Source organism: Corylus avellana, chromosome ca5, assembly GCF_901000735.1.
Source record: "Corylus avellana chromosome ca5, CavTom2PMs-1.0".
Lineage (NCBI taxonomy): Eukaryota > Viridiplantae > Streptophyta > Magnoliopsida > Fagales > Betulaceae > Corylus > Corylus avellana.
The window spans coordinates 5000695-5013735 of NC_081545.1; the positions used below are offsets into that span (position 1 = coordinate 5000695).

General features: G+C 37.2%; 1 protein-coding gene across 1 annotated transcript; it reads left to right on the forward strand.

Annotated features, from left to right (window-relative positions):
• The first annotated feature begins 2057 nt into the window (after positions 1-2057).
• LOC132181611 (putative disease resistance protein RGA3) lies at positions 2058-12077 on the forward strand. The gene is made up of 6 exons (XM_059594860.1): positions 2058-2363; positions 4281-7322; positions 7428-7507; positions 10375-10903; positions 11475-11621; positions 11827-12077. Exons 1-3 carry the CDS (start codon positions 2058-2060, stop codon positions 7461-7463), a joined length of 3384 nt encoding a protein of 1127 aa, XP_059450843.1. The 3' UTR covers positions 7464-7507; positions 10375-10903; positions 11475-11621; positions 11827-12077.
• Positions 12078-13041: the final 964 nt, after the last annotated feature.

The window sequence follows — 13041 nt, forward strand, 5'->3', positions numbered from 1 at the left end:
TACAGAGTTAGGTGCACATTTTGTGTTCAATCAATGTATGATTGGTTAGATATAGTACTCAATGTGTGTACACAGGAGTTTTAAGGTCCATAATAACTGATGGAAACAGAGTGCTATATATGGCTGCCATTCTTCTTGTCTTTTCTTTCTAATTTCTATAATCTAAATTTAGTGATTATTTTTAGTGTGGTTTTATTAGGAAAAGTGAATTCCTACCTTCTTCTCCTTTTATCAATTTTCTCCCTAAACCTCGGTTCTTTGGCAAAACAAAGATGTAACTGATGCAATTCAGAAGGTTGCTGCTGGTTATGACTGCAAAATTGTTGAATGTGTTTTTCTCCATCAGCTGAAGTAGTTTGACAGGAACTACCACTTGAAGATGAAAGCATCTAGGTTTATTTTCAGTGAAATAAATCAGAAATCATTTGCTGGTTATGACTGCAAAATTAGAAATGATCATAATATAGGCACCAATATATAGAAGGAAATTTTGCAAAGAACACGGATTTGGATTTGCGCCATAAGGTTATAAACTAGATAGATATTCTTTCTATAAATGTTTTGACAAAAGAAGAATCTGATTGTAGAATTAATTGACAAAATTGATAATCCTCATTTTTTTTTGGTAGTCTTATGGAGATATTGACAAATTTTTGGTAGTTTAGAGAGCTATTATTTCAATTAAGGCTCCATTTACTTCGACGTAAAATAGTTTCCAGAAAATGATTTTCGCATTTTACGGTGTTTGCTACGACGTAAAATAGTAGTCAACGGAAAATATTTTCCTTTTGAACGAAAATTTTTCTTTAATTTCCATTTTACGGTTTTCAAAACTATAAACCATTTTTCGACTTTGAACATCTCATTTTTAAATTGACGGATCCTGCCAAGATCCACCCCGGACCTCTGCGGGATTTGCTCGGGACCAGCTTGGAACTTGACTGGCACTTGACCGGTGTGACGTCCCACATCGCCTGGGTATGGAGATGGGAATGTGCTTAAATGTATACTACACCCTTAATGATAACAACGCGTTTTAAAGCCGTGATGGTCATGATCCCATCAGAACTCCGCAGTTAAGCGTGCTTTTGCTGGAGTAGTACTAGGATGGGTAACCTCCTGGGAAGCCTGGTTTGGAGGAGCCAAAAGCGGACAATATTGTATGTCATTGGGGTGGGATATTACATATGGTATCAGAGTCATTGCCTAGCCTGAGATGGGAGGAGCGTGCACAAGCCCATGAAGGTCGCTAGTGGGCGCTCACTGGGGCGGACGCCAAGAATGGGCTAATCCCATGAGGGTCGCCAGCGAGGACGCTGGGTCCTAAGAAGGGGTGATTGTGACGTACCACATCGCCTGGGTATGGAGATGGGGATGTGCTTAAATGTATACTACACCCTTAATGACAACAACGCGTTTTAAAGCCGTGATGGTCATGATCCCATCAGAATTCCGCAGTTAAGCGTGCAATATTATGTGTCATTAGGGTGGGATGTTACAACCGGGACTCCCTAAGATCCGCTTAGGACCCCACCAGGACCTTGACTCCAATGAAAACTATTTTATGTCGAAGTAAACGGAGCCTAAAAGTTTAAAAGAGACATCGTCATTTCCGTAATAACTTGAACAGGATGAACTTTTTCCTTATAATATATCAAAATTTCTAAATTTGTTAATGAAATACTTTATTATTCATATAGGACCACACGCCTATTAGCCACCCATTTTTTACCTTTGGAAATTAGTTCAGCGAGATGATAAGAAGATTTAAGAAGTGAAATATGAGCCGCACGTGGCCACATCATAGTATCTTATTCATAAGACCACAAGGCTATGAGCCACCCATTTTTGAGCTTTGGAAATTGGTTCAGTGAGATGATAAGAAGATTTAAGGAGTGAAATATGAGCCGCACATGGCCGCATCATATCTCATGGACTCCCTTTAAAGTTTTAACGTCAAGTCAACGATGCACCTGTGATCAATAATATATCCCATGCACTTCTCATCAATAATACCTCAAGATCGGTTTACTAGACTCACCACCCACAACCCACAAATGGCTGAAATAGTTCTCTACGACACCGTTGGGAGCATCATTAGGAGTTTGGGCTCTCTTGCTCTCCAAGAGATTGGAGTGTTATGGGGTTTCAAAGATGAGCTTCGAAAGCTCGGGGACACCATTTCCACCATCCAAGCTGTGCTTTTGGACGCGGAGGAGAAGCAGGCCTACAACCACGCTGTCAAAGATTGGCTTCGAAAGCTCAAGGATGCCATGTATGACGCCGACGACTTGCTAGATGACTACTCCACTCAACTTCTACGCCGACAAGTGATGACACGGGATAAGAAGATGGCAAAACAGGTAAATTCTTCATTAATGTGCATATGATGTTGTTTGTGACTAAAGCATTCCCAAACCTGCATACAAATATTTATCACAACACAAGCCAAAGCAAATATATATCATTTTACGTAGTTTAAAATTTCTCAACAATATTTCCAAAGAACAAATCAACAACTACAACAATTTGTTCATTATAATGTTAAACCCAACTATTCAACAGTACGAAAATTCTAATCTCAATATAATTTCATCATAAAGTGCATATATATATATATATAAAAGCAATAATCACTTAAATTGACATGCATGCATTTAGAAGTGGCAAAGAGTACAAGTTACCTCGATAGTCAATACTACACTAAAAGTTAGGCGACAACTATTAAAACCTAAACAGTAAGGTTAAGCTAAATTATCCCCATACTAGGCACGTAAATCGTGATTAAAATTCGTTCCTAAGTTACTTGACCTTTCAAACCTTGCCTCTATTATTAGAGATGTTTTATTCTTAGAAATAAGTTAAAAGCTTAATCCCAAAGTTTCTTTTCTTTTCTCTTTATAAAAAAAATATTTTTAATGTTTATTTCTTTTTTGCACCTTGGTCCGAACATAAAATTTTCTTTTTTTTTTTTTTTTCCTTAAAATGTATCATATTCTAGGAGCTCATTCTATTAATATTTTCATAACTTTCTTGAAATTTCACTAAAAAAGTGGTTTAGTTTTCTTCCAAAAATCTCAAAATTGTTTTTATGGGGGCTTGGGTAAGAAATGGCCCATTTGAACCTCCTCCGAACTAGGTAAACCAGATAAGGCCCACTAAATGGACCTAAATTAGAGCACTACACTTTGGTCACTTTGCCCATTGGCCCACAACACATATATCTAAGGTTTTTAACTTGACGAAATTTGGATCAAATACCCACCTAAACATGCCATGGACTGAAAGTTTAATTTCCAGATTTAACCCAAAGCTCTTCTTGATGCCATATATGAGAAATTACTTATTTTCTTGATATAGTCTTAACACCGATTGAGGGTTATGTTTAGAAGGTTTTTACCACTCAAATGAGCCATTGAACAGAGGTTTTTGGCTATAAAAGTTTCTGGTTTTTGGCTTTAGGTATTAGATCCTATGTCTGTTTCATGAATGAACATCATTATAAACGTCATTTTTAAAGGACAATATTTTCTTCCAAAAAGATCAACACATCTTGTACACATAGACTTAAATAGCTTAATTTCTGGTTATAAACTATCATCTTACAAAATTAGGAATGAAACATCAAATTATGCCCATCATTAGGGATAAGACTATGCCATGGATTAGTCCATTAGGTTAAGAAATTAATTATCTCTTATAATCTCATTTAGGGTCGTTGATCCAATTTTTATTAAGTTCACTAGGGCCAATAACATTGGTTCATATATCTAAAGCCCAAGACATTGGGCCAAAACTCGTACTAACTTATATCAAATATGGGGTGTTACAGTAACAATGTTTTCATGTATCATTTTGACATATATAGATGCTTTTATATTCCATTCTTTTGTCTGTTTTCTTTATCCTTACAACGGCTATAAATAGAGTCTTACCTAAAACAGTCTCATTTGTAAGAGTACTAACCATATGCAAAAAAATGTACGGTTAATTAAGTTGCGACATCTTTCCAAGGAGCAAATGGCGTTTAGAAAAAGTCACATAAATTATCGCCACCCATTATAAACCCAACTATTGATCAATGGTAGGGGAATTCTAAAACTATCATAGTGAACGGATTGGAATGGGTGGTTGTAAATAAAACAACCAAAAAAAAAACTCTAACTTAAACTTACAACAATTACAAACATGACCTTCATATTTTCCTTAGTTACACATATAGCCCAAAAAATGTTTGACTTTTCGAAATGGACCATACTGAATATTTGGGAGTATTACAGGTACGCATCTTCTTTTCCAAATCGAACCAGCTTGTATATGGCTTTAAAATGGGTCATAGGATCAAGGCAGTTAGGGCGAGACTGGATGAAATTGCAACTGATAGGATCAAATTTGGTTTCAATGAGTACACCACAACGACACAGTTTGAGCATATGAAAAGACAAGATACACACTCATTTGTACATGGGGAAGATGTCATTGGGAGAGAGGATGATAAGGAGTCTATTAAAAAGCTGTTATTCGATCCCAATATGAATGAGAAGAATGTTTCCATAATTCCCATAGTTGGGATTGGTGGACAAGGAAAAACCACACTTGCACAGTATGTGTACAACGACGAGGAGGTTCAAAGACATTTTGACCTGAGGATGTGGGCATGTGTCTCTGACCCTTTTGACCTGAAAACTATCGTTGTAAAGCTCATAGAATCTGCGACTAAGGAGAGACCTAAAAGCCTTGAGATGGATCCATTGCAAAGTGAGCTTCGAGCAAAAATTGATGGGAAGCGATATTTACTTGTTTTAGATGATGTGTGGAATGAGAATCATGGTACATGGTCCAACTTGGAAAAGTTGTTAGTGGGTGGCCTGAGAGGAAGCAAAGTTTTGATTACTACACGTAGCGAAAAGGTTGCAGAGATTACAGGTACAGTTTCACCATATCCTTTGAGAGGTTTATCTGAAAACAATTCTTGGAATTTATTTAAGAAAATGGCATTTAAAGACGGGGAAGAGCCAAATAATCCAAAGCTAGTAGAAATTGGAAGGGAGATCATACAAAAGTGTGCACAAGTTCCTCTTGCTATAAGGAGCATTGGGAGTCTATTATATTTCAAAAATTCAGAAGATGATTGGTTGTACTTTAAAAACCATGAACTTTACAAAATAACTCAACAAGAAAATGATATTTTTCCAATACTTAAGTTGAGTTATGATCATCTCCCATCACACTTGAAGCAATGTTTTGCCTTTTGTTCGTTGTTCCCAAAAGATTGTGAAATTGAAATGAAGGTGTTGATTCAGTTATGGATAGCTCAAGGCTTTCTTCATTCATCATATGGAAATAGGCATCTTGAAGATATTGGTCGCGAATATTTTATGGATTTGCTTTGGAGGTCGTTTTTCCAAGACGTACAAAGAAATATATTTGGTGAAATAGAAAAGTGCAAAATGCATGACCTTATTCACGATCTTGCACAGTCAGTAGCAGGTGAGGAGTGCACAATTTTATATCCAGATAGAGAAAAAGTAGTTGAAAGAACTCGTCATGTGGCATTTCATTCTTCAAATTCATTACCGGATATTCCTACTCTTTTGCCCAAGCCTAACAAAATGAGAACACTTCTTCTAGGCATTCCAATACTTCCAACTCTTTGTGATGATCTTAACTTGTACAATGCGGTACTTGAGTTGAATAAGCCAGTCTCTAATACACTTATTTCAAGTTTTAAATGCTTGCGTGCTTTGAATTTGAGTCGGTCGAGTATTCAAAAAGTGCCAAATTCCATTGGCAAGTTAGTGCATTTAAGATTTCTAGATCTGTCTAGGAATGAAGATATCAAACTACTCCCCGCTTCTATAACTAAATTGCAGAATTTGCACACACTAAAACTTGAGTATTGTTTTAAACTTACAGCATTGCCAGAAGACACTAGAAACTTGATCAGCCTCAGGCATCTTGAGTTAGGAGGGTGTAATAGCTTGACTCATATGCCTTATGGACTAGGAAAGTTGACCGCTCTCCAAACACTGTCGCTATACATTTTAGGGCAGAAAAAAAGTTCTCTCCCCAAGACAAAGGGTGGGCTAGGGGACCTGGATAGTTTAGATGAGCTGAGAGAAGTATTGCAGATCAAGGGTTTAGAGCACTCGAGATCTTCTCCATTAGAAGCAAAGGCTGCAAACTTGGAGAGGAAGCGACATATTCAATGGCTGATGTTAAAGTGGGACCCAGAATCTAGTGATGAAAGTGATAAGGCAATTGTAAATGATGAACAACTGTTGCAAAACCTTCGGCCACACCTAAATTTGAAATTCTTAACTATAGATGGGTATGCAGGTGTGACGTTATCTAGTTGGGTGCCCTCACTCTCAAATTTGACTGTTATTGTAATAGAGAATTGTAAGTGGCTTCAACATATCCCACCATTCCCTTTGTTGAGGGGTGTTTATCTTAAAAACTTGAATGAGTTGGAGTACATAAGCAATGATGGTAGTTACGTGTCCTCTTCTCCCCTCAAAATTCTCATACTTATTAATTTGCCAAAGTTGAGGGGATGGCGAAAGATGTGGGAAACAGATCATCTTCCATTATTCCCTTCATTTCCTTCCCTTTCTTATTTATGTATCAAGAATTGCCCTATAATGCCCCTAGCAACAGGGAACAAAACAACACCCTCCTCTTCTTCTCTCCTTTCCGATCTCTCCAAATTGAAGCATCTTTATCTTGTGGAATTAGAGCAACTTGAATATCTGCCACTAGAGTGGTTGCAAAACCTCACTTCTCTTAAGACCCTTGGGATTTGGGATTGTCGTAAAATGAGAATATCAATTTCTCCACTCTTTCAACATCTCACCTCACTTGAGAATCTATCTATTCTTCGCTGCAAAGAACTTATCAACAATGAGAATGAAGATGGCGCACATGGCCTTGGACCTACAAGATTTGGTCATCTATCTATCGTAGGCGTTCCAAATTTGGTTTCTCTCCCAAGAGAGCTTAGAGGTGTTACCACTCTGCAAGGGCTTCAAATTATGGATTGCCCTAGTTTGGTGTCTTTACCGGAGTGGATAGGCGATCTCACTTCACTTCAGGAACTTGAAGTCATAAATTGTCCCAATTTAATATCATTGCCCGAAGGTATGCACCGCGTCACCTCTTTAGGTCGTTTGACAATTACAAAGTGTCGTTCCTTGGAGGAAAGATGTGAACAAGGAACAGGAGAGGATTGGCCAAAGATTGCTCACGTCCCAAACTTTCATAATGGCGGCGATGGTCATCTTAAAGATTGGAAAGCAAGCCAAACTCGCCAAATGTATCAGGTTTTTAAGTCACCAATTAGACAATAGTTTTGCTTCTTGTTGTTGTTCCTCTTTATTTTACTCTGTCAGGCTTTTGATATATATCTTATTTGATTTCATATGCAGGAAATATATAAGGTTTTACATATAGTCGCTTCTTGAGACCTTGCCGACAATCAGATTGGTGCAAAGCTCTAGCATTTATAGTATTTTTTCCTATCTTTCACTTCAATGGCATTTCTAGTATTATTTTCTCTTTTATTTTTTAAATATTTCTTTCGTTTCCATTTGAAATTTAAATTCTACAAACGATAGCATCACATAATAGATGAGGGAATTCAATCCCATTCCAAATTTTCACAAAAATTTAATACAAATTTGCATTACTGTGTTAGGATTTTCTCAGTGTCAAATGTAGATTCTGTTGAACGAAAGGATACAATTTACATTTTTATTATTTTCATTTGAAATCTTTGGGTTATTGTTGAATTTATTATTTGGTTTCTTGATCGAAAGCAGAATTCACGTAATCGGTTGTGAGAATCATGTGGATATTTCTACAATTTGTTTGGACAACCACATTCTTCAAAGAGACTTGATTTGACTGGTTATACCCATTTATTTCTAAGAACACAAAGATAGACAAGAGACTTGGTATAATTGAGTTTCTCTTTTTTATTTGATGGTGGAATTGCATTAGTGATGCAGCGTGACTTAGTGGGCTGCAGCGAATAACAACATTAAGCAGTGGATAAATACTTCTAGATCTTGATTCTATCAATGATCTAAGAAATCTTCTTGACAAAAGCTAGATACTCTCTAGGTTTTGAAGGAACACAAAGAAGAAACTCAACTCTGAGTAATTCTTATTAAACAAAACTCAATAATAATCATAAACTGATTTGCTATGGAGACTATAAGCATATATTTATAGCCCAAAACCCTAAACGTAATAAAATATGACATAAATACCCCCAAAACCCTAAACTTAATAAAATAACGAAATAAAGACTCACAAAACCCTAACCCTAATAAAATAACAACATAAAGTCGGTTTAGAAAATAAAACAAACTGACGGCTACGCAATCGACATCATTCTCCCCTTGTTGGAGAGAATTCGTCCTCGAATTCGGCCGATTCTTTCCACGGTCCTTCGGATGCCCTATCAACTTGTTCCATTCACCATTCCTCAAGATCAAAACAAGACAACACCTTATAATAAGCGTGATGCTCCTCATTATCGGAATACCTTGACTGTTGTCGTGACGACCCCACACACCATTTGGCAATACTTCGAATTTGCCGTACTTCTCTCGCTCCTTTTCCCTTCCACGTGCCATGAAAATACTCAAGAACGGGTCAACCATTATTTCCCTTGTGAGCATATAATTTTCTTCATCTGAATAAAACTCACCACAATCATTGTTATGAGAATCGGATAAGATGTCGTCTATACCAAGGAAATCAACATAACCTAATTGTTCATCACTAAAATTAGGTAATTCACCTGGAAGGTCTTCAACCTCTTTATAATCGCCAATGTCAACCGTGGGTTCTTCCTCTTCCAATGGGTCGTCTTCTTTGGGATAGAGACAGCCAAACATGGGAAAAAACATATCTTCTTCGTGCACCTCCGTGGGTCTTTCCTCTTCCCATGAGTCATCTTATTCGGGCTCCTTGTCATAGGTTGGTGGAGAACTCCAGTCCACGAATCCCTGCGAAGGATCTTCAACATCTTCATGTCTAAACTCTTCATCAGTGAACTTGAATTCCTGAAATTGTTCATCCACAAATTCCCTTTCCTTCTCCATAGAATATGGATTTGGTTGATGGATTTGAGGCTCGCGAATAATAGTCAAGTTGGCCTGTCGTGGCATCTCCGTCTCAATCCATGCCCTTCGTCTTTGAGATTGCGCCCTACAAGCGACAACCACATTATCTTTATCCACAAAGCGTGGAGTTGTTTGATGGTGATGAACTTTAGGGCCACCCATGTTGTTAACCTGGGTCGTGAAAGCCTCTATTTGTTTCCGCTGTATCTCCACATCATCCTTCATGCATTGCCAACGAATCGCCGATTGATTCGTCATCTCCGTCGCCTCCCTAGGCATCATCTTTTTTCCAAACCTTTCTATCTTTTCTTTTTGGGTGTCGAGCTTGACGTCTGCGTCCCATGATATAGCATAGGCTTGTGCCGTTGGAAATTCCTTCCGCACTCCGCGCCCCGCATAAGGATCAACAGGTTCACCCTCAATGATAAATTTGTCTTCCGCCCCTGCGTACCGTAGTCTTGGTTGATGACGACGAATGCTCGAGCTATCCATGTTGATCAAGTGATCAGTAGGGACCCCGTGTTGGGTGCACGAACGCCCCTTCTTCCGCACGGTTAGACCACTAAACCTCTCCTCCATGTGCCGCAAACGAATCGCCGGTTGCTCCTTACGTTCTGCCTCCGTGTGCATGTGCACCTCATTCATGTCTAGAAAGTGGTTGCTCCTCCCCATTCATGGAAAGTAATTGAGCTCTGATACCAACTGATGCAACATGACTTAGTGGGCTGCAGCGAATAACAACATTAAGCAGCGGATAAATACTTCTAAATCTTGATTCTATCAATGATCTAAGAAATCTTCTTGACAAAAGCTAAATACTCTCTACGTTTTGAAGGAACACAAAGAAGAAACTCAACTCTGAGTAATTCTTATTAAACAAAACTCAATAATAATCAAAAACTGATTTGCTATGGAGGCTATAAGCATATAGTTATAGCCCAAAACCCTAAACATAATAAAATATGACATAAATACCCCAAAAACCCTAAACTTAATAAAATAACGAAATAAAGACTCCCAAAACCCTAACCCTAATAAAATAACAACATAAAGTCAGTTTAGAAAATAAAACAAACTTACGGCTACGCAATCTACATCAATTAGTGATATGTATACCAATGTTAAAATGTTAAATGCTATTCCTTCTTCCTTATTTCACATGCAGTAACAATTGAAGCAATTGAAGCATTTCTGATTTATGATTTTGGAGAATTTTTGATTTATCGGATTTCATATGCAGAAACAATTGAAGCACTGCCATAAATGGATTTAAGATTTGGAGCCAATTCAAAACTTCTTTAATCTGCAGCTATATGCATTACGTTGAGAAGTCGGGAATTTGAGATGAAAAAAATAAGCAAAATCTATATGATCCCCGGAATATCATCTTAAGGATTGGTCTTTTAATTATCACAAGGTGCTGAAAGCTGAAGCAGTAGATATTAGACTTGGAGTAGATCAGGAGGCATTTGTGAAAAGTGTGCTCCAGGTCACTTGCTGAATTGCTGAAAAAGAGACAATTCCTCTTATAAGTGTTGGCCTGTAACTTTTATTTGTCTTTGCCCCTGATCCAATGTTCCATCTCCTCTTGCCTTGGAATTGTATCCTTTTCACTTAACTCGCTCCTTCCTTGATCGCCGAAAAAGTCTCATTTCACAACAGAGGCCAAGAAATGAGCTTTAAAATGAAGGTCTTCTTTTTTTCCCTTTTGAAGGAAACCCAGGGAAAGAGGTAGAGCTGGAAGTGGTGCCCCCTCAAGAGTCATTTGGGTATTTTTCCGGATTTCTGTATCATTTTTAAAATGTGTTTGATAGCTTTGTTTGGATTAGAAGCACATCTTGATATTTAAATCTAGACATGCACAACTAGTGTTTGAATATTAGGAGTTATTATCCATTTGGTTAGTGAGAAAAGTTAGGACCAGACCAACCAGCCGACCAGGAACAGAAAATATTCTATAACATAATTGGTAATTGGAAACCATATTGTGCTGTTCTTTCTCACCCATCAGAAAAAACAATAGGATTAAATTTTTTTTTTTTTTTTGGACATGTTTCTTGCTTTTCCATTTGAAATTTATATTCTACAAATGATAGAATCAAGTATTGGATAAAAGACTTATGATAGACCAGGAAAGTCAATCACATCCCAAATTTTCATAGAAACTCAATAAAATTTTTGCATAACTTTGAGTATTCTCATAATCAAATGCATATTCAGAGAGATTCTTTTATTATTATTGTTACTAGAGTCATTGTTGGTGGATTGATTTTACCTTTTTACTGTTCTGGAAAATTTTGAGTTATTGTTGAGTTTATTATTTGGTTTTTTGATGGTCAGCGGAGACGTGCATAAAAAATCATCAATTCATGAAGTGGACCTGAGAATCATTGGGGGGATTTCTACAATATTCTCGGATATGTCAACCTCACTTGTACACAAAACAATGGAAACTATACAGAGCACTTTCATGATAAGGAAGATCGGGTGAGTAAATGGTGCAAGCATGACAATGAGCTGAGCCTGTGAAAGGGGACATTCAATTCAATTAACCATATTAATTTGAATTTTTAAATACTATTCTGCCTACAATTTGTTGAGCAACTTTTATCAGCATTTAGAAGTTAAAAGACATGATAAAAAAATCCTAGCTGTCCTTAAAAGCCACCTAACAATTGTTTTGCATTTGCAGGTTTCTTCCACTTGCTTGGCATTTTAATCCCAAAAGACAGTGAGAATGCTTGCTTGTCTTCAAGTGAAATCGGTTGTTGTGCTCCAAGGGTACTGACTGGAAATGAAGATCATGTTTTTAATATCAATATTTATTTGCAGGAAAGCTACGGCTGAAATATTGTGTATGCAGTGCTTGAAAATTCAGCCTGTTGGGCCAGGTTGCTCAATTTCTTCTTGTACTATACATGGCAAATTTTAAAATGATAAAAGGTAATATTGCAGAGTGCTATACATGGCTGCCATTCTTCTAGTCTTTTCTTTCTAATTTCTATAATCTAAACTTAGTGATTATTTTTACTGTGGTTTTATTAGGAAAAGTGAATTCCTACCTTCTTCTCCTTTTATCAATTTTCTCCCTAAACCTTGGTTCTTTGGCAGAACAAAGATGTAACTGATGCAATTCAGAATGTTGTTGCGACTTATGACTGCAAAATTGTTGAATGTGTCTTTCTCCATCAACTGAAGCAGTTTGACAGGAACTACCACTTGAAGATGAAAGCATCTAGGTTTATTTTCAGTGAAATAAATCAGAAATTTCCTCCCATGCCATTCACAGCTAGATGTGTTGTGCCTTCACCGCATTTTTTAAACATTGTCTTTTGGTGAATGAGTTAATCATGAACTCTTGCAGCCATATCCTATTCTTCATGAGAAGCCAGACGGTAGGAAACTTGTATCTGGGTTAAAAGCAGGAGATTATGTTGCTCACATCAAATTCACAGTTTTGCTAATGCCAAATGGTTCGAATAGAGTCACATCTCATCCTCTGCAGGAGCTGCAGCCCACAAAGACAACAGATGATCCCGAAATCAAGGCCTTGTAAGCCTTGGGCTCAAAGAAAAAGAAGAAAAGTAAGCTGGAACATGATAATTGGTAAACTAGAACTATATTATCTTGAGTTATGTAATGGAATTGTTATTTGTTGGGATTATTTGTGTGTTGCAGGTAAAATGAGTCAACTGAAGCCGAGCCTATGGATGCAACAACGAATGGTGCTGCTTCCCATCCCAAGATTGAGTCTGTTTTATTTTTATTTTTTATTTTGTTTTGTTTCATTTTTGAACAGAACAAAGTACCAAGTGAGTCTTCGTACTCTTTTCAATCCATTGTATCAGGTTGGATTGAGTTGGTTTATTATTGTGTTTAGACATTGATTTCTCTGAAAATTAATTTA